Consider the following 20,633-nt stretch of genomic DNA (forward strand, 5'->3'; position numbering starts at 1 on the left):
CCAAAAAAGTATTTGAGAACCACAGGCTTAGATGTTAGAATGTGACCAACATTTGCCTTTGTGTAATTTTAGTTCCTGGGGTTGTATTATCCAAACATGGTAAAGGATAAACAGGATAGTATCCTTCCAATTTGGTAATGGGCCAGGTTTTAAAGTTCTTAGCACATCTACTTTTGACCTGTTAGTCAACCATAAGACAAAGGCTTTTTTTTTTCTCGAAGTATCTCAGAGGAGATGGACTATAATATCTGTCTTATTGATTTATTTTTATTTTATTATTTTTTATTTATTTATTTTTAATTTTATTGTGTTATGTTAGTCACCATACAATACATCATTGGTTTTTGATGTGGTGATCCACGATCCATTGTTTTCGTATAACCCCCAGTGCTCCATGCAGAACGTGCCCTCCTTAATACCCATCACCGGGCTAACCAATCCCCCCTCCCCCCTCCCCTCTAAAACCCTGTTTGTTTCTCAGAGTCCATAGTTTCTCATGGTTCATCTCTCCCTCCAATTTCCCCTCCCCATTTTTCCTTTCCTTCTCCTAATGTCCTCCATGTTATTCCTTATGTTCCACAAATAAGTGAAACCATATGATAATTGACTTTCTCTGCTTGACTTATTTCACTTAGCATAATCTCCTACAGTCTCATCCATGTTGATGTAAAAGTTGGGTAGTCATCTTTTCTGATGGCTGAGTAATATTCCATTGTATATATGGACCACATCTTCTTTATCCATTCATCTGTTGAAGGGCATCTCGGCTCTTTCCAGTTTGGCTATTGCGGACATTGCTGCTATGAACATTGGGGTGCATATGGCCCTTCTTTTCACTACATCTGTGTCTTTGGGGTAAATACCCAGTAGTGCAATTGCTGGGTCATAGGGTAGCTCTATTTTTAAATTTTTGAGGAACCTCCTCACTGTTTTCCAGAGTGGCTGTACCAACTTGCATTCCCACCAACAGTGTAAGAGGGTTCCCCTTTCTCCACAACCTCTCCAACATTTGTTTCTTTCCCCGTCCATTTTTGCCATTCTAACTGGTGTAAGGTGGTATCTCAATGTGGTTTTAATTTGGATTTCCCTAATGGCTAATGATGATGAACATTTTTTCATGTGTCTGTTAGCCATTTGTATGTCTTCTTCAGAGAAGTGTCTTTTCATATCTTCTGCCCACTTTTTGACTTGATTATTTGTTTTTTGGGTGTTGAGTTTGAGAAGTTCTTTATAGATCTTGGATACTAGCCCTTTATCTGTAGTGTCATTTTTTATTTTTTTAAAGATTTCTTTATTAGAGAGCACACGGTGGGGAGGGGCAGAGGCCAAGGGAAAGAGAGAATCCCAAACAGACTCCCCACTGAGCATGGAGCCCAACATGGGGCTTGATCTCCTGACCCTGAGATCATGACCTGAGCCAAAATCAAGAGTCGGACATTCATTCGACTAACCCACCCAGGCACCCCCGTGTTGATTGATTTTTAAAACATATTCCTACATTTGCTTCATTTCTCTGTGTATAGATTATTTTTTTCTTTCTGAACCATTGAAAAGCAAGTTGCAGACATGATATTTTACCCCCAAATACTTTAGGGTGTGCATCTCCAAAGATTAAGGCTATTCTACATAGCCTAGGAAAATTAACTTTTATACAGTAATATTCAGAATTCCCCAGTTGTTACCCAAATGTCTTATGATATTTCACCCCCAAATACTTCAGTGTGCATCTCCAAAGATTAAGGATATTCTACATAGCCTAGGAAAATTAACTTTTATACAGTAATATTCAGAATTCCCCAGTTGTCCCCCAAATGTATTTTATAGCTGATATTAATATTATTTTGATCTAGGATTCAATTAAGAATCCCGTATTGCATTTCTTGTTGTCTTTTATCTTCTTTATAACACTCTGTCTTTTTTTTCCCCCATAACATTGACCTTTTTTTGAAGGGTCCTAGACAGTTGTTTTGGGGGGGTACATTTTTTTTTTAAGATTTTATTTATTTGAAAGAAAGAGAACACAGGTGTGTTGTGTGCATAAGTAGGGGGAAGGGTGGAGGGAGAGGGAGAGAGAATCTGAAGCAGACTCCATGCTAAGCGTGGAACCCAACACGGGGCTCGATGTCACGAGAGATCAGGACCTGAGCCGAAAACAAGAGTTGGATGCTCAACCAACTGAGCCGCCCAAGTCCCCCTGGGGGGTACATTTTTAAAGGATACATAGCAATGCAAACAACACACAAAAATGCTGGCCTTAGGCCCAGAAATGTCCTATGTTGCTGATTCCCTTACTCTTATATCCATGTTATTGCATTGACCTTAAAATACTAGTGTAAAAGAACAGAGTCAGATTTAGATATTTGGGTCGGAGATAGTTTTTGCATGTTTGAGGAGAGGGCTTTTGAGGGAAGCATTCAAATTTTTTTAGCACAGCTTACTAAATAGTTCATTTTACTATTTATGGATGATTTTTCACTATATTCAATTTTTAAATTTATGCTTAGCAAGGTTGGCTGTGTCAGATATTAAAGAAAACGGCGCATTCTCCCATACCTCCTCCAATTCTGCTTTTAGAACTTGTGCCCCCTAACTACATTTGATAACACTTCAGATTTTTATTTTTGGAAACTGTTGCCAGGCAGAATTAATGTTAACTGTTCAAATGGGTTTGAGCATGTTTCTTACTTGGTTTGGAAATCCAAAAGGCATCTCCTTTTCCAGATGCTCTTTTTAAGTGCCAGAACCTATCCACTTACTTTATCTATCTCCCTTGAACCTTCTTGGTTCCCAGAACAGAGTATCATCGCCTGTCCCTGTCATTCACTAGTACTGCTATAGCACTTACAAAGACTATTAAGACATTAGGAATATATTTTATGCTTGAAATGAATTTTTAATCTACTCAACCCTAAAATAAAGACCTATTTCTGACCTCTTCTGGTAATATGGTAGAACTTAAAAAATAAGCCTCATTCTGTCTACTTCTTTTTTCTTACTAACTGGTTATTTGCACTTTGTCTCAAAATTTGTCCAAAAAAGGTCAGAGCTAAGGAAAGGCAGCAGTATATTGGAAAGTAGGCCTGTTGGCTTTGTTGTGCTCTTCAAACCACAAGTCCCAAGGGACACTACATCTGGTGACTTAAAGCCCTTTGGTCTTTGCTAGTGGGGTACTCTGACAAGTTAAGAGTACATGAGGAGAGAAGAGGTCACACCTGCTCTTTCTGGGTGGCTTGTTTGGTTCTATTTTGCATCATGTTTATATTCACATGTCCTTCTGCTTGATGGTTTTTCCCCCTGCCTTCTTTCCTCATGCTCTACTCACTGCCATAACCAAAGAACAGTATGGGCAGATGTCTTGGGCTCTCCTGCCCCCCACTCTTGAAATAAACAGTACATATTTCCTTACTCTGGAGGGAAATGAGATGAGATGGTAGTGACCTAAGAGAGGAACAGTGCCCAAAGCTGGGGCAAAGGGAATAGTAAAGCTCAAGAATAGACCTTCACTGTAGGAATATCACTCTGGAATCTCAAGAAGTCTCTTACCACGACTACATACATTCCACGTTCAGAAGTGCTGTGAGAGGCTCTAGAGACATAAGCTTGGGCCACCTAGACATAGCCTCATGGACATGCCATTTGGAGGCAGGTGTTGGTGTTCTGGTCAACTTCCATCATAAGACACAACTTTCCATGTAAAGTAAGAAGGTCATGGCTGTTGAGTGTGACCAAATAAGGTCCTCCCCCGAGGGCAGGCCCGCACAGCTGATTTGGGAAAGATGAGTCTGCCCCAGATGAAGGTACTGAAACTGAAGAAGGAGGGAGGAAAACTCCAAAACAACCTGAGCAACAACCACTGGGGGAAAGTAGGCAAAGCCTGTGTGTGAAGCGAAAGAAATAACGACGGGCTTAGTCTTTCTCCCGCTCAGACTGCAGTGTCACTGATCAGCAATTTCTTTACCACTCAGCAGCTACATAAATGTTATATGTATGCACAACAAAGTCAGTGGCAAATTGAAACTTTGATGATTATGGGAACACCCCAGGAAAGCCTTATTAGAGGAGGTGGGTTTTGTCTTAGTAAAAAAAAAAATTCCTTTTAAATCGAACTGTCGTTCATCATAACATTCAACAAAAGGGTTTTCCTTTGTTTTGATCGTATGTGCTGTAATAGCCAGCAGGGGCATGGGGTAGCTGCCTTGGACAGAGTCCACAAGCCTGGACTTGTGTGCAGGAAACAGATTTTGTCAGCAGAGGGAATTATCATTTCTCTTGAATGGGCCAGTTTGTCTGTTTTTTCTATTTCAAAACAATTGGGGTTCTTTGGAAGACTATTTCTATACCATCACAGAAGAAAGATTTTCTAAAATTTGAGAAATCTTAATGAGTATTAACTCAGGAATCCTGTTTAACTGGGCTGCTTGCTTTAAAAACGAGAAACCTGTGCTCCCTTCAGCAGCACATATACTAAAATTGGAACGATACAGAGAAGATTAGCATGGTTCCTGCACAAGGATGACACGCAAATTCATGAAGCGTTCCATATTTTTCCTAAAATAACTCTGTATGTTAACAATACTGGAATTAAAATAAAAAACTTAATACAAGAAAAGAGAAACTTTTAATTGATATAATGTATAGCAGTTGTTAAGGGTACAACTTGACAAACTGTACAAGCATTTAGATCAAGACCCAGAACTTATCAGAGTACAAGAAGATTCCTTGTGCCCCCTGAACAGGCACTACCCTCAGGGTAAGCTCCAGTCTGACATTAAACACCATATATTAGTTTCCTGTCCTTTTGAATGTTACATAAGTGGATTCACACAGTATGTACTCTTTTGTGTCTGGCTTTTACTCAGCATATTTGTGAAATTTCCGTGTTGTTCAGTGTAATTGTAATTTCTTTATTCTCATTTCTGTGTAGTGCTGAGATTTAGTTTGGGGTTGCATCGAGCCAAATTTGGGCAGAATTGATATCTCTATAATGTTAAGCTTTCTAACCCATGAATATGATATATCCTTCCATATATTGAGAGTTCTTTAATGTTCTTGTGTTTTGTAGTTCTCGGTTTAAGCATCTTACATGTCTTTTATCAGATGTGTTCCTAGGTATTTGATGTCATATGTTGCTATTGTAAATTTTTTAAAATTTCACATGTATACAGAAATGATTCTTTTTTATATTAGGCTTATAGCCATTGATCTTGGTAAATTAGCTTATTGATTCCTATATTTTGAGGATACTTTTATACCTTCTACATACCAAATCAGGCCATCTTTGAATAATGACAGTTGTATTTCTTCCTTTCTAATCCATTTGCTTTTTATTTATTTTTTTCTTGACTTATTGCATTGGCTAGGATCAGGCCTGATTTTTTAAATTAATTAATTAATTAATTTATTTATTTATCAGAGAGAGAGAGCACAAGCAGGGGGAGCAGCAGACAGAGGGAGAGGGAGAAGCAGGCTCCCCCTGAGCAAGGAGCCAGATGCGGGACTTGATCCCAGGACCCTGGGATCATGCCCTGAGCCAACAGCTGACACTTAACCGACTGAGCCACCCAGGAGTCCCTCAGGCCTGATTTTTGTGTCAGATAGAAAAATCTCCCAAGGAGTTCCCTAATAAGAAAACCAACTATAAAGTTAAGTTGGTTGATCTATGAACATAAGATCTAGATTTAAAATGGTGTTATGGTGGTCTACAAAGCAATATATTATACTTTGTGGTACACGACCACAGATACAGACTTAAATCTGGTCAGACAGGCATCCTTGTCTTTCCTACCCCTAACAAGCAGAGACTCTCATACGTATTTGTGTAAGGATCCTTAACAGAGTTCTTGAAGTTCAGTAAGAGTCCAGACAGCTCACTCAAAGTGTTCTTGTCTCACAGGTGGCATTGAGAGGGAATTGTCTAGAAGCACTTTCAGGAGAGGCAGGGCATTTAGAGAGAGAGATGATATCCATGGCAATAATGTGGGATCTGGCCAGTCAGTGACTGGCTGTGGAAGATACCAGCTCTTCAAACTCCTATAGCTGTCTTAATAAGCAGAAGATATTGGTCAGCTGGATTATAGAAGGGAGGGGAGATCTTTTAGGGGAATAGAAGGCAAGGACTGATAAGAAGTAAAGGCTACTGGAGTCAAGAGATGTTGGTTGCCAGTAGGAGTGAAAGAGGGATCCTGGGCATTTTGGTGGCCTAGGGACAGGAAAGGTGGGAGTCGGATGGATGCAGGTGTATCAGGTGTGCTTCCAGCTGGAGGGTGCTGAGTAAACATGAGGATACAGACCCTGAGAGCTGGCAAAAAGTATTCTTCCACTCTCTTCTCTGGTGTTGTCTTTCTTCTCCATCTTTCCCTATTTCTTTTAATGCCTTTTTAATTTAGTCTTTTTCTCTCAGATTCTCTCAGGAGGCAATATGATAGAATCACTAAGCACTGTTTAGGTAGGAATCTTGACCACTTACAGGTATGAGACTGTGCCAGATTACTTACCTTTCCGAGACTGGGTTTTCTGTCCTATGAGAAGGGGATACTAGAAGTAGCTTTCTCATTGGGTTGGGAAGATGGACTAAAATAATGTATGCTAGAGCAACTTGTCACAAAGTAAATGCTAAGGGTTCTGTCTGGCTGCCTCTTTCTTGTCTGTCTACCTTGTTGTTTTCCAGAGGTCTTAGTTTTTATTCATTTTTTTCTTTGTTCTAGAGTACTTTCAACCAGGTGTAATGTGATATTTTTGTTGTTTTGTTAAAAAAAAAAAAAGGTTTATGTCCTCTATTTTTAGTGTACAAAGTGGGTGAGTGAAATGTCTCCCATTTCTGTCAGTGCAGTAGATTACCGAAATGACAGAAGCACTTGATTTCTGTCCCCTCTAATAGCAGCTCCAAGACCTTGAGCAATTACTTTAATTCCTTTGGGCCTCACAGTCCTTATAAATGTAGGGTCCTGAATGAAGAGGACTGTGAGGCCCTGGTCTAACTGTGAGTGCATCTAGGAGATGAGGCTAGAAGTCCCGATTCCTCACTAAATTGTGCATGCCATGAAGAAAGGGCCATGGCTATTGGGCATACCATCCTGTCCCGAGCATCTCTAGGATGCCTGGCCCATAGAAGATGCTCAGTGAGTGGGTGAATGGATGAATGAATGAATGTTATCTTTATAATAACAAAGGTCATCTATATTCAGTGGGAATTATTGTCAGGGCACCATTATTGTCATGGGCCTATTTTTATAACTCTGAGCTTAAACTCTGAGCTTAAAACTTAATTCTCCCACTACCCTTCCCCCCTGCTTGTGCTCTCTCTCTCTCTCTCATAAATAAATAAAATCTTTAAAAAAATTTCTAATTGTAGTATTTATCAACTTATATAGTCAACTTTCTTGGCATTTCTTTTCCAACTTTCTTAGCAGTTCATGACCCTTTTTCTTTCCAATCCGTTGCCACGCTTTGTACTCCTAGGTCTCTGTCATCATTTAGGAAGTTGCCTGTGCGAAGTTAAATACTCTATTTTTGAAAGCACAGTGTATAATTACACAACATCATAGCACCATCTGCAAGGTGCTGTGCCATTTTCTGTATTTCTCGAGGCAGCATCACATATCTCATTTTACAAAGGAGGGAACAGACTGAAAGCAAGGACATTCCTTGGGCTTCTAAGTTCCTGCTTTAAATACACCACTATCTCTGACTAATGTATGCCATAATTAGGTTCCTTCACACATCCTCTGGCCCAGCAGTCCCTTTGGAGAGCTGAGCCTCCTTCCTTACCACTCCAACGGCCCCTAATGGTTTTCTTGTCACTGATCTGTGAAACTTTCAATTCTCGCTCTGGCCGTGTTCCACTTTCTTCTCTCTCTTTCGAATGGCTCATTCCTGGGGAAAAAATATTTATGACTAACACTGCCTCGCCTTGTAGGGTAGATGTGGTCCCAGCCTTCAAGGTTAAGAATTAATTGGAAACACAATCCAATCAGTCACTCATTGTCTTAGTCCATTCAGGCTGCTATAACAAAATACCACAGACAGGGTAACATATAAACAACAGACATTTATTTTTAAAGTTCTGGAGGCTGGAAGTTTGAGATCAGGGTGCCAGTATGGTCAGGTGAAGGCTCTCTTCTCGTTTTGTCCTCACATAGCTCTGCGCTTGTGACCTAATCACCTCCCAAAGCCCCCCACTCCTAATACCATCACATTGGGGATTAGGATTTCAACATACGAATTTGGGGGGGACACAAACATTCAGACCATAGCACTCACCAGATATTTCTTGAACTCCTCCTGTGTGTGGAGAACATAAGATTCCAGGTATAAGACAGTTTGGGGGTGATAGAAGATACCATTTACTTTAGAGGCAAAATGATAGGACACACACTAAGAGTACTGCGTAGATCTAAAGAAAGCAGGACATCAGACTCAGTGGTCAGTTTAGATTCTCTTTCAAAATGGGTATATGCTGTTCCTAAAGCCATTAGAAAATGTTTCTTTCTGGACAACTTTGGCTTACCCTCTGGTGTTGGAACTGGTAACTTTTTAAATAATCCTGTGAAAATGTCAATACATTTCCAAAACCTGAAATAAGAAAATTGAGTGATACCATAATTGTTTACTTTCTAAATGTAGGTAAAGTCGTGATTATAAGGGATTTTCTTTAGATAAAGAAAAGTAGACTTTTCAAGGACATGTTAACTTTTGTTTACACTGGGGCATCATCAACCTTTCCTCATGATTTTCCCAAAACTTTTATGGCAGAAGGCTAATGAGAGGAAAGGCGATGACAAAGGGATCGTGCTGAGAACCACCAGAGTATCCACTTCATTGGAGAAGTGCTTTTCTGTGTCAAGCTGTCTGACTCTGCCTTTTCATTTACTAACAACGTTCTAACAACAACAAGCTTAGCCATTTTCTGTGTCTGAATGTCTGAAAACATTTGATAACAATTGAGGGTTGGCTGCCATGATGTCACCATCAAAAAATCACAAGAGAGACTCTAATGACTTCTAAATAAAATCTTCCAGCTCCAAACTTACTCCATGTATTTAGGAAAAGCAGTTGGCATTATGTAGGAAAGGGATTATAAAAACCTAGCTTTTCCAGTCAGTCACTGACAGCACTTTGCTTTATAAACTTGTCATCTGTGATAGAGTCATCTGTCGCATTTGTTCACTTCTGAGACCTGAACTTGGGGTTGGAGGTGGCACCTGAGCAAGCAGTTGTCCAGAAGATTGTTCAGTCTTCTCAACAGAAAACAGATGATCGTTTCACTCATTCTGCCTAGTATAATCACTAAGAATGAACTAAGCTCCTGAAAGTGTTCTAGGAGTAAGCATTGAGTCAGACCGAAATTTTAGTGGGGCACCAGGGCACTGATTGTGGTTAGCTATCTAATGAGACCTTGGATAGAGTGGAGAGTTGCTGGCACAAAACTTAACTCGTCTCTCCCCCACCCTTCATGAGAGCTGGGCAGAGAACAACAATCCTAATTCATGAGTAGTAGACAGCCCAATGGTGTAGCATCTTTTAGAGTTTGTCCTTCTACTTTGGGTAAAATGCCCTCTCATTTTAAAATGAGTCAGCTCCTAGATAAGACAGAAAAGGCAAACCTGGTTTTATTTCGTTTCATTTCACTCCCATGTAAGTCACCTTGATTTGAAAAACTTTCCCCTCTCAGAACCACATATGGAATATGCACTTGATTTCCAAACGTTATGCAAGAGCTCTGTGTACTATTTCATCAGTTTTGGAGAAGTAATTGGCACTTATCTGAAAAGATTGGTTATGAAAACCTGCCCTTCCTGGGGCAGGAAAGGCACAGAGCCGGCCTAAGCTCAAAGGTTTCCAGGACTTGTCCTTACGCAGTTAGCCTAAGCTAGGTTGTGCTTTGGTCCATTGTTGTATTTATTCCTTTGCTCTTAAATTTTTTGAAATGCCTTATAGTTAAGTATTTCTTACTCAGAGCTGATATTTAGAGCTGCTTGAGAAAGGACTTTTAAAAAGTCCTGTATTTAATTTATATGCCTCTGAATAAGAAATGTATTTGCCAGAGCAGTTTCAAGCCTTTGACAAGTTAATGTGTAATGTCTACCAATGTATCTCTGACTGTTTTGTCCCTTTTGGAAACAAAATTCTTCATGTCTGCAACCCTTGGTATTCTATCGCACCTGCATTTTTCTTGACGAACCATCACCTGCAGGAATTTTGAGGTAGTAGACCCAACACGAAAGAAATGGGGAAAAAAACCCACAGCTAATTAAAAGTGTCGGATGATGACTTCCGACTTTGAAAGAACTTTTCATTGGTTTTAGATGGAAGGCTCTGTGTTTCAGTGTTTGGCTTTCTTGGGCATGTGACTCGGCATGACTTCCAAGAGCCATCCACTAGTGACAGGGGCTGCAGAAGGAAAGCCTTTTGCTCCCTGCTAATGGGCTCTCCTCTCTCTCTCCGCCCCCCCCAATCCCTCTTCTGATTGCAGTGGTGCTTCATGCCCCACCTCCAACCAAGATCAAACGGGAGCTGCACAGCCCCTCCTCCGAGCTGTCATCCTGCAGCCACGAGCAGGCTCTCGGTGCTAACTATGGAGAAAAGTGCCTCTTCAGCTATTGGTAAGTGACACCAGAGAAAGGCTGGCTGGAGAGGAGCCGTGGGGCCGGCTGCTGCCAGGACTCCAGCAGACACTCAGAGGTAGCGCTCAGAGTCCTCTCCCACGGCAATGTCGTCCTCTAGGTGTAGGCCAGTACAGACCGGGGGCCTTTGTGCAAAACATGAAAAGCAAAACTGTGAAGCCGGCTCCACGGGGGAACTGGGCGCGTGGGGTACTGAGCCCTCCTGAGGGAAAGAACCTTGAATACTGGGATATTTGATCTGTGGCTTCTAGGGAGGGAATATATACTTCTTCATGTCTATCATATGTTAATGTGAACTTTAAGCACCAAAGAAGTAATCTTCAAATCAGAATATATGAAAAAGTCCCCGTGCCTGTGCCCTTTTACTTAAGAATATCCAGGCCCCAGGAATGAAGCTTTAATTTTAAATCATTCTTTGCTCTAGAAGATAAACACAGACTGCCTGGGAAAGGGGGAGAAGAGTCGTTAATTCAAGTCCTGTTACAGCAGAAATTTATCTTCCACAGAGATCCTGACTACTTCCTGGGGACCCTGGAGTACTTGGGAGAGGGGGCCAGAAACCCCCCCAGGGCATAAACTCTGCCCCCCACCCCATCCATCCCTCCACACGCATACATGGAGAATGCTTTTAGAAGGGGGGAAAAGGAAACCGGAAACAGAGGCTAAAATTATCTTGGAGAAGAATCACTAGAAGTGTTAAACAAGTCCCTGTGACGCAGAGTGTTTGTCACTTTTCGGAGGTACAAATATTCCCTCGGGGCTGCCAGCAATTTAACTATGTTAATGCTGTCATTTCCTGGCGATTGGGTCTGCAACCTAGCCTAGCCATCTTGCTGGACCTGGCAACCATGCTCATGGCTTCATCACAGCTTAATGGTTCCTTCTCTCTTTCTGTTTACAGTGCCTATGATAGGAAGCCTCCCTCTGGGTTCAAGCCATTAACCCCTCCCACCCCCCCCCTGTCACCCACCCATCAGAACTCCCTATTCCCCCCACCCCAGGCAACTCTGCCCACCTCTGCACACGCCCCTGCAGCTGGCCCGGTCCCAGGTGTGGGCCCCGCCCCCGCCCCTCACTCACTTCCTGAACCTGGACCACAGCAGCAAACCTTTGCGGTCCCCCGGCCACCACATCAGCCCCTGCAGATGCCAAAGATGATGCCTGAAAACCAGTATCCATCAGAACAGAGGTGGGTGCTGATCTGGGCTTCTTTCGCTGCCTCCATCCCCTCCCCTTTACCCCACGGGGAGAGAGGAAGCAGTTAGTCATATTTACCAGGTACCTGTAAAGTTCCCATTGCGTTGAGGCGTCTTGTGAGGTAAGACGAATAATAGGAATATGACCTGTTTATATAGCACTCTGTTGTTGTACTCTAGACAATTTATGAAGTAGATAAAGGAGAGATGGTTAGTACCATCCCCCCATTATGGAGGTAGAAGAGAGACTTGACCAGGTTAGACAGTCTGTCCATGCTCATCGAGGGCTGGTTTCCTGGCTTCTCACTGGAATCTGCCTACTAGCATTGAACTTGGCTTTATGCTACCCACAAATACTTAATTAGCATTTTATTTACATATTAGGGAAAATCGCTAAATTACAAAACGTATTATTACTCATCTGATTTTAACACATTTTAACAGGAAATTAGCTAAAAACCTTATTTGTAATTACCTACGTTTGAGAGAGAAATCTTCTGGTTTTGCTCCAGGTAGGTTCTATGTTCCTAATAAGGAAACTGAGGCATCAGGAATAACTTGCCCAGAGTCTTACACTCATCAAACAAACTAAAGTGGAAAGGCAACCTACTCTAACACCAAACTTAATAACCTCTTAGGTCCCAGCCTTGTAAGTCCATTATCTGGGTATTCTAGAAGTTTGGATGCCTGTGGCCTTCCTTTATATAGGCTGTTCTGGAGACCCATCTTTTTATTTCGAGTCTCTCTGGGACATACATAGGTGGGCAGTTGTCAGTGATGTTACCAAGGGTCGAAAGATGGTGACCGTTGCATTTCCTTCCTCTCTTTCTTGTTCTGCATTGGCTGGGGGTGGGGCTGAGGGGCCGGAGAGGGAGGATGTATGAGTATACTTTCCTCAGGCCTGGTCCAACCCAAATACCTCCTGGTATTTTCTCAGGGGTCACTTTATTTCTAGATGAAATACAGAAAAGAAAGCAGACATTCTTGTCTGATTCTGATCCCCTGTCCCCCTGGCTGTGAAAGTCACCATGAAGAACTACATAATTTGGCTGGTAGTCTTTATTCCCCTAGGGAGGCCAAGAGCCATGAACACCAATGACACATAGGGCCCAAGGGGTGAGCGTTGACTCGGGGGCTGGCTCAATGGTGGGCCTTGGTTTCAAGAGGGAGTTCATCTGAAGGAGACAGCTACCACCAAGCTTTGCCAGTTTATTACCTTGTTAACAGCCTTGCACTTCTTCAGGAGAATTCGGAAATTGGATTTTCATGTAAAAATTCCAGGCTGTGTGGTTTTGTTTTGTTTTTTAAGTTGGCAACTAATTCAAATTAAAAACAACGGCAGCACTTTGCAGACTAAACAAAACCTCTCTGGGCAAAATCACTCTGCAAGGCTGCCAGTTTGTGCACTCGGGCCTGGATACCATTTCTATTTCAATAGTTTTTTGGTTTTGTGCTTTTTAATAGTATCTTCCTGATTTCCTGCAAGGATTATTAATTGAGGAGGAGGGATGAAGGGGGACATATATTTGGTCCTTGAAATACTTAACAAACCTTGTATTTGTTATACCGCGTGTAAAGGGAAATTACTTCATGTTAAATCCCTTTTATTCCTAGTTCCCCCTCAATCCCTGTTTCTTACCCAGAGGGCTTGTGTAAGGAGAATGTTTGGCCTCTTGCAGCCCTGGCAGACAGGAAGCCTTAGTCTCAGTGGTGAAATAGGTTTGTCACCAGGCTACCCAGCCCCCTCCCCCCAAAAGGGGAAGGTTTGATCCCTGACATGTAGGACTATCTGCCCTCAGGTGTCCAAAGAGACAGGTAGGAACCAGAAACCAGGTATTTCTTTTTAGGGGGCGATTCCTCCCTGACATCTGCCTGTGTATCTTAGACTTACTTCCCCTGCACTCTGCCATTAGGACTGTGGGTCTAGAATAAAAAGACCTCACACACACTGGGCTGATACAGAGATCCTTGAGAGAACTGGGGTGAAGGGCAGAGTCCTGAATCGATAAAAGAAAAGCAACACTGGGACACTCAGTCTTCTACCCTAGGGCACTGTAATCGCAAAGTTGCAAGTGTACAGGAGTTCCCACAGGGGCTTATTAAAAGTGCAGGTTCCTTACTCTGCCCCAGATTTTGAGTTGGTGGGTCTGGGGGCATGGCCTGGATATTTTATTGTCATACTTTGAGAAATCATGATCCAGCTGTTTCTTCTACCCCCGTCGTTACTCCAGCCCACCTTTTCCTCAAGTATCAAATACCCAGGACTCTGAATTTTGTTCTTATTGCCCTTGTCTATTATTAATGATGGTATCCATGTGCTATTTGGGTGATGCAAAGTACATCAAAGACATGACAAATGATTTTGCTTGTAGATACTAGAGAGCACACAGAAAATGAGGCAAACTAAAAGCCTTGGTCTGATTTTGTAAAAGTAATAGTAATTGCACTTGTGTATGATAACAAGCCTCATAATCCCACCTCTCCTAATTATTATGCCTGCCTAAAATGGAGCAGATTACTTTTTTTGGTAATTAGAGTTTGTTCTTTGCTAACTTTTTATTAAATGCAATCTAAGAATATTACTTCAAAAATAACCCCCTACCAAAAAATATATGGTATTTTGTAAGATATGAAGGAAATAGTCTTTTTTTTTTTAAGATTTTGTTTATTTGAGAGAGAGACAGAGAGAGCATGAGCGGAGGAGGGACAAAGGGAGAGAGAGAAGTAGACTCTCTGCTGAGTACGGGGCCTGACATGGGGCCCTGATCCCAGGACCCTGAGATCATGACCTGAGCTGAAGTCAGATGCTTAACCAACTGAGCCACCCAGGCACCCCAGGAAATAGTCTTATTTGAGCTTTTTAACAATCCTCTAACCAAAGCAGAGTAAAAAACCCTATTCCACAGATAAGAATATCAGGCCTCAGAGCAGCTAAGGGACTTCCTAATGGTCACATAGCCAACTACAGGGGCCTACATTTAGAAACCAAAGCATTTATAACTGCACCATTTGTTTTGGTTATGATTTGGGGGGTGGGGGGGTTGCTAACATTCTCTTAAACCACCAGAACTCTGTCCTTGTTTTACATTACAAAATCCTACTAAATTCCTATTTCACTCGTCTAAACTCATGTTGTGACAGTTATCTTTTTTGTTTTGCTCACAGTATGCCTCTGCAGTTGAATAAACTTTTTGAGGTTTAAAAACCATGATTTAGAACCTTCTCAGCCCAGTATCTTACTTGTTCTCAGTGTATGTTTATTGATAGTGATAACAGTTTGCTAGAATTATACTTTAAACAAATAAAATATAATCTATTCAAAAGTACATTCGTAATGTTCTATATAATCTTAGTATATAATTTTTCACAAGTCATAAGTTATTTTTAGAAGATAAATACTGTGTTTGGAAGCCATGATTTATATTCGTGATTTCCTCCCCCTCAAGGAGGAAAAAAAAAAAAACCATGTAATTTGGCATGTTGAGACATGTTCCATTTATCCTTAAAGACCAGCTGCTCCTTAAAGAGGAGGCGTATTTTTCGTTCAGCCATCCCGATCTCAAAAGTTTTTTCATCGTGCTGCTTACGATGTTTACATGGGCTAAGTGGAGGAATTTAGAAAACGTTCCTATGTTATACCCATCGTACTGGCCAGGTATGATTTTGTCCTCCGTTATACCATTTCTCATTACATCTCAAGTTGAAGGAGTCCCCACAATTCAACTGAAGAGGCTCCGCTAGGAAATTTATCATCTAAAAATTTTGGGATCTGCTGCTCTCTCACTCAGCATCAAGAGGCAGATCTCAAGAAATGACAGCATTTAAGACAGTACTGCTGGTGGAAAAATCCTCTGCTTCTTGATGTTCCCCAAGGGATCAGTATTGTCATAGGCTGTCCTGCTGAATTGATAGAATAGAATGCCCCAGAGTCATCAAGAAAGGGTCAGTTATGTGAATAACCTAACCTGTTTGAGAAAATTCTCTCCCTCAGTCGTTATGATCACATCTTCAAAGCTTAAAGGAATGAGCTTACATTTGGTGGACTTGTGATTTGATAGATAAGTATTCATTCCCTGAAGATGCTGTACAGATTTAAGAGATTTAATATACTCGAGGCTTTCTGTTGTTTCTACTTCCTCCCTTAAAGTCCATCCCCAATAAATTGCCATTCATTTTTGTCCTTCAGATTTTGTAGTTTTTAGAGAGGGAAGAACCTGACTGTGAGTCATATCTGTAGCCTGGCCTGGAATGAAGTGAATGTGTCTGACGCATCCCCTCTCCACGCACTGCTGTTAATAGCATGTTATGTATGGCAGCACAAATTCACTTGGGATCCGAAACTGAGTTTTGGAGATGCTTAATAGAACCTTCTTTGACAGACTGAATGATGTACTTCTAATGGTCAGAGTGAGGGGTGTTTTTAGTTTTGAATCTTAAGAGGGATTGTTTTTAGCTTGTTACCTTATATCAAGCTAAAGGAAATTTCCTTCTATTCCTAGTTTACTCAGAGTTTTTAATATGAATGGATATTGAATTTTATCAGACATGTTTTCTGTCTGTTGACATCATCAAATGAATTTGCTCCTTCCATTTCTTAATGTAGTGAGCTACATTGGTTTATGTGAAACCAACCTTGTATTCATGTGCTAAACCTAACTTTTTTGTTATATGTTACCTTTTTTGCTGGACTTTTTATTCTAACATATATTGAGAACTTCTGCATCCGTATTAATGATTGAGAATAAGGTATAATTTTTTTTCTTATATTATCCTTGTTGGGTTTTAGCATTGAAGTTATTCTCCTCAAATGAGTAGAGGGTGTCCTCCTTTTTATGTATACCAGAATAGCGCATGTGAAATTGGAATTCTTTATTCCTTGAATTTTTGGAAGAATTTATAAGTAAAATCATTTGGGCCTGATATTTTCCTTGTGGGCAGATTTTTAATTACCAGTTAAGAATCTTCACTTTTCTGGTGTTGCTCTGAATTTCTGTTTAGTTGAGTGAATTTAATAAATTACTTTTTCTGGGAATTTTTCCATTTTGTCTGAGTTATACAATTAATTGCCATAAAATCTCTAGTTAGTCCTTGGCAGACAATATCATCTGTCTTTTCAACAAATCAACTTCGGTTTTGTTCATCCTCTCTATTAGATGTTTTTTCGTTGATTTCTCTCTGCTCTTACTAAAATCTTTTATTCTTTCTACTTTCTTTCATTGTTTTTCTTTTCCTAGCTGCTTTGGTTGGATGATTCACTCATTAATTTTTTAGCTTTTTTTCTTTATAGTATAACATATAACCAAATAAAACTTCTCCTAAGGCTGGAATGACCAGATATTGGAGTTTGTCCCAGGTCACTTATAGTTTATGCCTAATGGAAGTTATTGCTCATAGCTTTCCTTTTTACTCCCCCAGATGTCCTGATTTGGACAATCAGTTATTTGATTTCCCTACCCAAGTCCTGATTTAAATTAAAATTCTGATTTAATTTAAAAGCTCAGTTCTAAGTGTTTTCTTTTTTTCTCTCAATCCTGTAGTTCTTTAAAAATATATTTCTTAATTTCCAAACATATGGGAGTTTTCTAGTTGTCTGGACTATATGATTTTTATTTAAATATCATCAAGAGAGTATTTAAAAGTAGTTATAGAAACAGTGTAGGCTCTGGAGTTGGGCCTGGGATTGAATCCCACCTCTGCTACTTCCTATCTGTATGACCTCAGGCAGACACTTAACTTTGTCTGAGCTTTGGTTTCTTCATCTGGAAATGGGAGAATGGTAGTTACTTACCACCTAGAATCATCGGGTGGATTAAATGACGTCGTACTGGCACAGAGAAGGTGCTCAGTAAATGCTAGCTTCTGTGACACTTTTTAAAGATCACTCTCGTATTCCATAAAGGAATCTTCCTAAAATGATGCAGATAGCACAGCTTAGAAACTTCTGTTGCTTCACTGGTTAAGGGTAAGTTTTTACCATGTAAAGCTCCCTTTATTCCTAATCTTTTCATCATCAGACGTATTAGTGTTGTACATATAAAGCTAATAATACTCTCACCAGCTGATATTCTGAGGACATCCTGTATTTCCATCCCCGTCCTTCTTCTGTGTTTGATGTTAGGAAATCAGACAAACATCTAGGCCTTTAAAGGACATATTTTGTTCCTCATCTATCAGTGTTTTATCACAGTTTAGATGGGCCAAATTTGAGTCGAGGCAGTGCTGACAGACCTCACAGAGCCCTGCTAGCTTTCTCAGAGTTCTGTGGTGGGCTTTTAGGGAGTGTTCGAGTTCTGTTTGGTAACAGTGTCTGGCTCTTGGAATATGGCAGGAAAGTAAACATTAGTGTGAAATAAATGTGAATAAAAATCAGCATTTTCATTCTGAGAAAGGAGAGTGGATATTGGGTAGGCAACTAGTGGACTCTGTTATATGTGTGTGAGAGTTTTCTCCCAATTCCTTAATCTCCCCTTATGGTTGTCCAGCTTCTGAATTTCGCTTGTTGGGGGGTGGGGGAGGAGATGGGCAGTTGATGGTGGTGTTTGAAGGTAACGTATACTGAGAACAACGAGCCAGGCCCTGTTTCATGCATTAGCTTTTGTAACCTTTACAACAAACCTTTGGACAGGTATCCTGGTTGTCCTTACTTTATTGATAAGGAAAATGAGGCTCAGAACAGTTACATAACTCACCCAAGGTCACACAGCCAGTAAGTGGTAAAGATTGGATTTCAGCCCAGGATCTTCTGTCTTCACAGCCACAGCCTCTTACCCGGCTATGCTGCTTCCCTGTTCTATCTTCTCTTAGCCTTAATGGAAACATTAAGTACATGGTGTTGGTTTCTTGGCCGACTTTATGTATCATCTCCCGGCGGCCTCTGAACCGCGGCTACTTTACCTGGCACCCGTAGCCACTGCGTAGCCTTCTTCCAATCCACACTTTTCTCCATTCTTCCTCTAAGCATTGTGTTTACTCTGTGTGTTGGCAGCAGAAACCGAAAAGGAAATGCAGAAAAAGCATCTAACGGTTTTCATAACGTAAACCAAATGTTGGTAGCGTGGGTGAGCTCTTGGGAGGAAAGGCGCTATATAAATCTGACAAATAAATAAATAACTGGTTCTTTAAATAAACTGGCACCGAAAAAGCTTTAATCTGTAACCTATTGAATTTAAGCTCACTTGATAGTCAGAAATCTCCTTTTGCTCACCAACTACCAACTGTGAGTTCACTACGGCCTGAGGAGTTCTGTTGGGATGGCGGGTGTGGGAGGGAGAAGGGAGGGGGGTGAGCAGAAGGGGTTTGTGAGGAACCAAGCCGCTCCTCCACTGAAAATGATTGCCTGCCTCAGTAAACAAGAGGCATCTTTGTCCTAGCTGTATTATATATACAACACATTCTTAGATACTTCAAAAGGATTGCGGAAAGGGGAAGGGGGTTCAAATGAAGGTCAGTGAGTAAAGTTCACAGAATGTATTTTGAGGACAAGAGCGGAATTACTTTACTAATCTCTGCAAATAAAAGCCATTATCAGCAGCAAGCTCTGAGCGAATCTTTCTCCAAACATGTTGGTTTTGTGACCTACCCTTAAGATCCCCTTTGCCATGCCACTCCCTCAAAACAAACCAGGACTGAACCATCCCAGTTATAGAATCTGTTCTGCAGATCCCCGGCCCCTAAGCTCCAAGCACCCTTAAAGTGGGGCTTGGGGGAGGGGCAGGGGCTGCTGGCTGGTACCCATATGGAAGTACCTCTTCCTGAAGCCGACTCTAGAGTTTCATTCTGGAAGGTGAGAAGCTAGGCACCGGGAGGAAGTGAAGGGCTTGGGCCTGTCAGCTGCAGGGGCTCTGGTTACAGAACTAAGCGGTTCTGCACCCTCCCAGAGCCATCAAAGGAAGTGATTTGTGGAGGTCACCTTTGAAGGAGCCAAGATGGTGGCAGAGGGGAGAGAATGTGGAAGATGGGTGCCTCTGTTACTGTTCCTTCCTGCTAGTGTAAGGTCTGATCTCGGAAGCTAAGCAGGGTCGGGCCTCGTTAGTACTTGGCTGGGAGGTTTGGTACTTTATAAAAATAAGGCCTTGAGAATATCTTCATCTTTCTTTTCTGCCCACTTCTTCAGAATTCGCTTCAAAAATCAGGTTTGCAGTGGGCCGCTGCTGCCTGTATTCTAAATGTCAAGCCTAAACCCGGGTTTCAAATTTACACTTCTTCAAAGACCCTGGAAGGGTTTCCTTAAATAACAGCAACCTTGAAAATCCGCATTCCTGAAGAAGTTCCGCTGTAATGCATTCAGCGCCGCTGGGAAAGGCTCTCAACCCCGCGAACCTTAAATAGTTTGTACAACTTGTTTAATACATTGGCCAGGCAGATTCTGATGCCTTTGGTGTCTGGGATAAAAGGATAAGCATATGTAAAACTGTTTGATGATCTTCATGTTATGACATGATCTTGCGGTACTGCTTTTGGTAAGGTAGTAAAGATCCCCACAGAGTGAGTGCCTTGCTAAACCCTGATCTAAACAATGTTTCTTCTGCATCCAAATCTCTTCAGTTAAAGATTTTGAATCTTGATATTCTAGAAATCTGTTGGCCACCTGTTGCCACAGATTGATTCAAATCAAATTCAAGTTATTTTATGAAAGCTATTCATAGGATTCAAGTGAAAGTTAGAGTAAGACCTTAATATTACAGGATTCTATTGTTGATTTTAAATAACCCACTGGAATTCATTGTTGTAAATTTTTGATTTTTGAACCTGAACCTCGGCTCCTGCTTTCTACCTGAGGGCATATATTCACAGATGCTTTTCTTTATACACAGAG

At 41.1% G+C, this 20,633-nt stretch overlaps 1 protein-coding gene and 1 non-coding gene across 3 annotated transcripts in view; both read left to right on the forward strand.

The window, feature by feature from the left end:
* ETV5 (ETS variant transcription factor 5) overlaps positions 1–20,633 on the forward strand; it is a 58,929-nt gene that overhangs the window by 17,967 nt on the left and 20,329 nt on the right. For both annotated transcript variants that reach the window (XM_032406965.1, XM_032406966.1), the window contains exons 6-7: positions 10,472–10,601; positions 11,524–11,811. In XM_032406965.1, coding sequence (XP_032262856.1) covers positions 10,472–10,601; positions 11,524–11,811 — 418 coding nt within the window. The remainder of the gene's footprint in view (positions 1–10,471; positions 10,602–11,523; positions 11,812–20,633) is intronic.
* Positions 4,441–4,547, forward strand: LOC116634240. Its single transcript, XR_004299919.1, has one exon. It is a non-coding gene; the product is annotated as a U6 spliceosomal RNA (small nuclear RNA).

This window comes from Phoca vitulina, unplaced genomic scaffold, assembly GCF_004348235.1.
Source record: "Phoca vitulina isolate PV1807 unplaced genomic scaffold, GSC_HSeal_1.0 scaffold8, whole genome shotgun sequence".
Taxonomy (NCBI): Eukaryota; Metazoa; Chordata; class Mammalia; order Carnivora; family Phocidae; genus Phoca; species Phoca vitulina.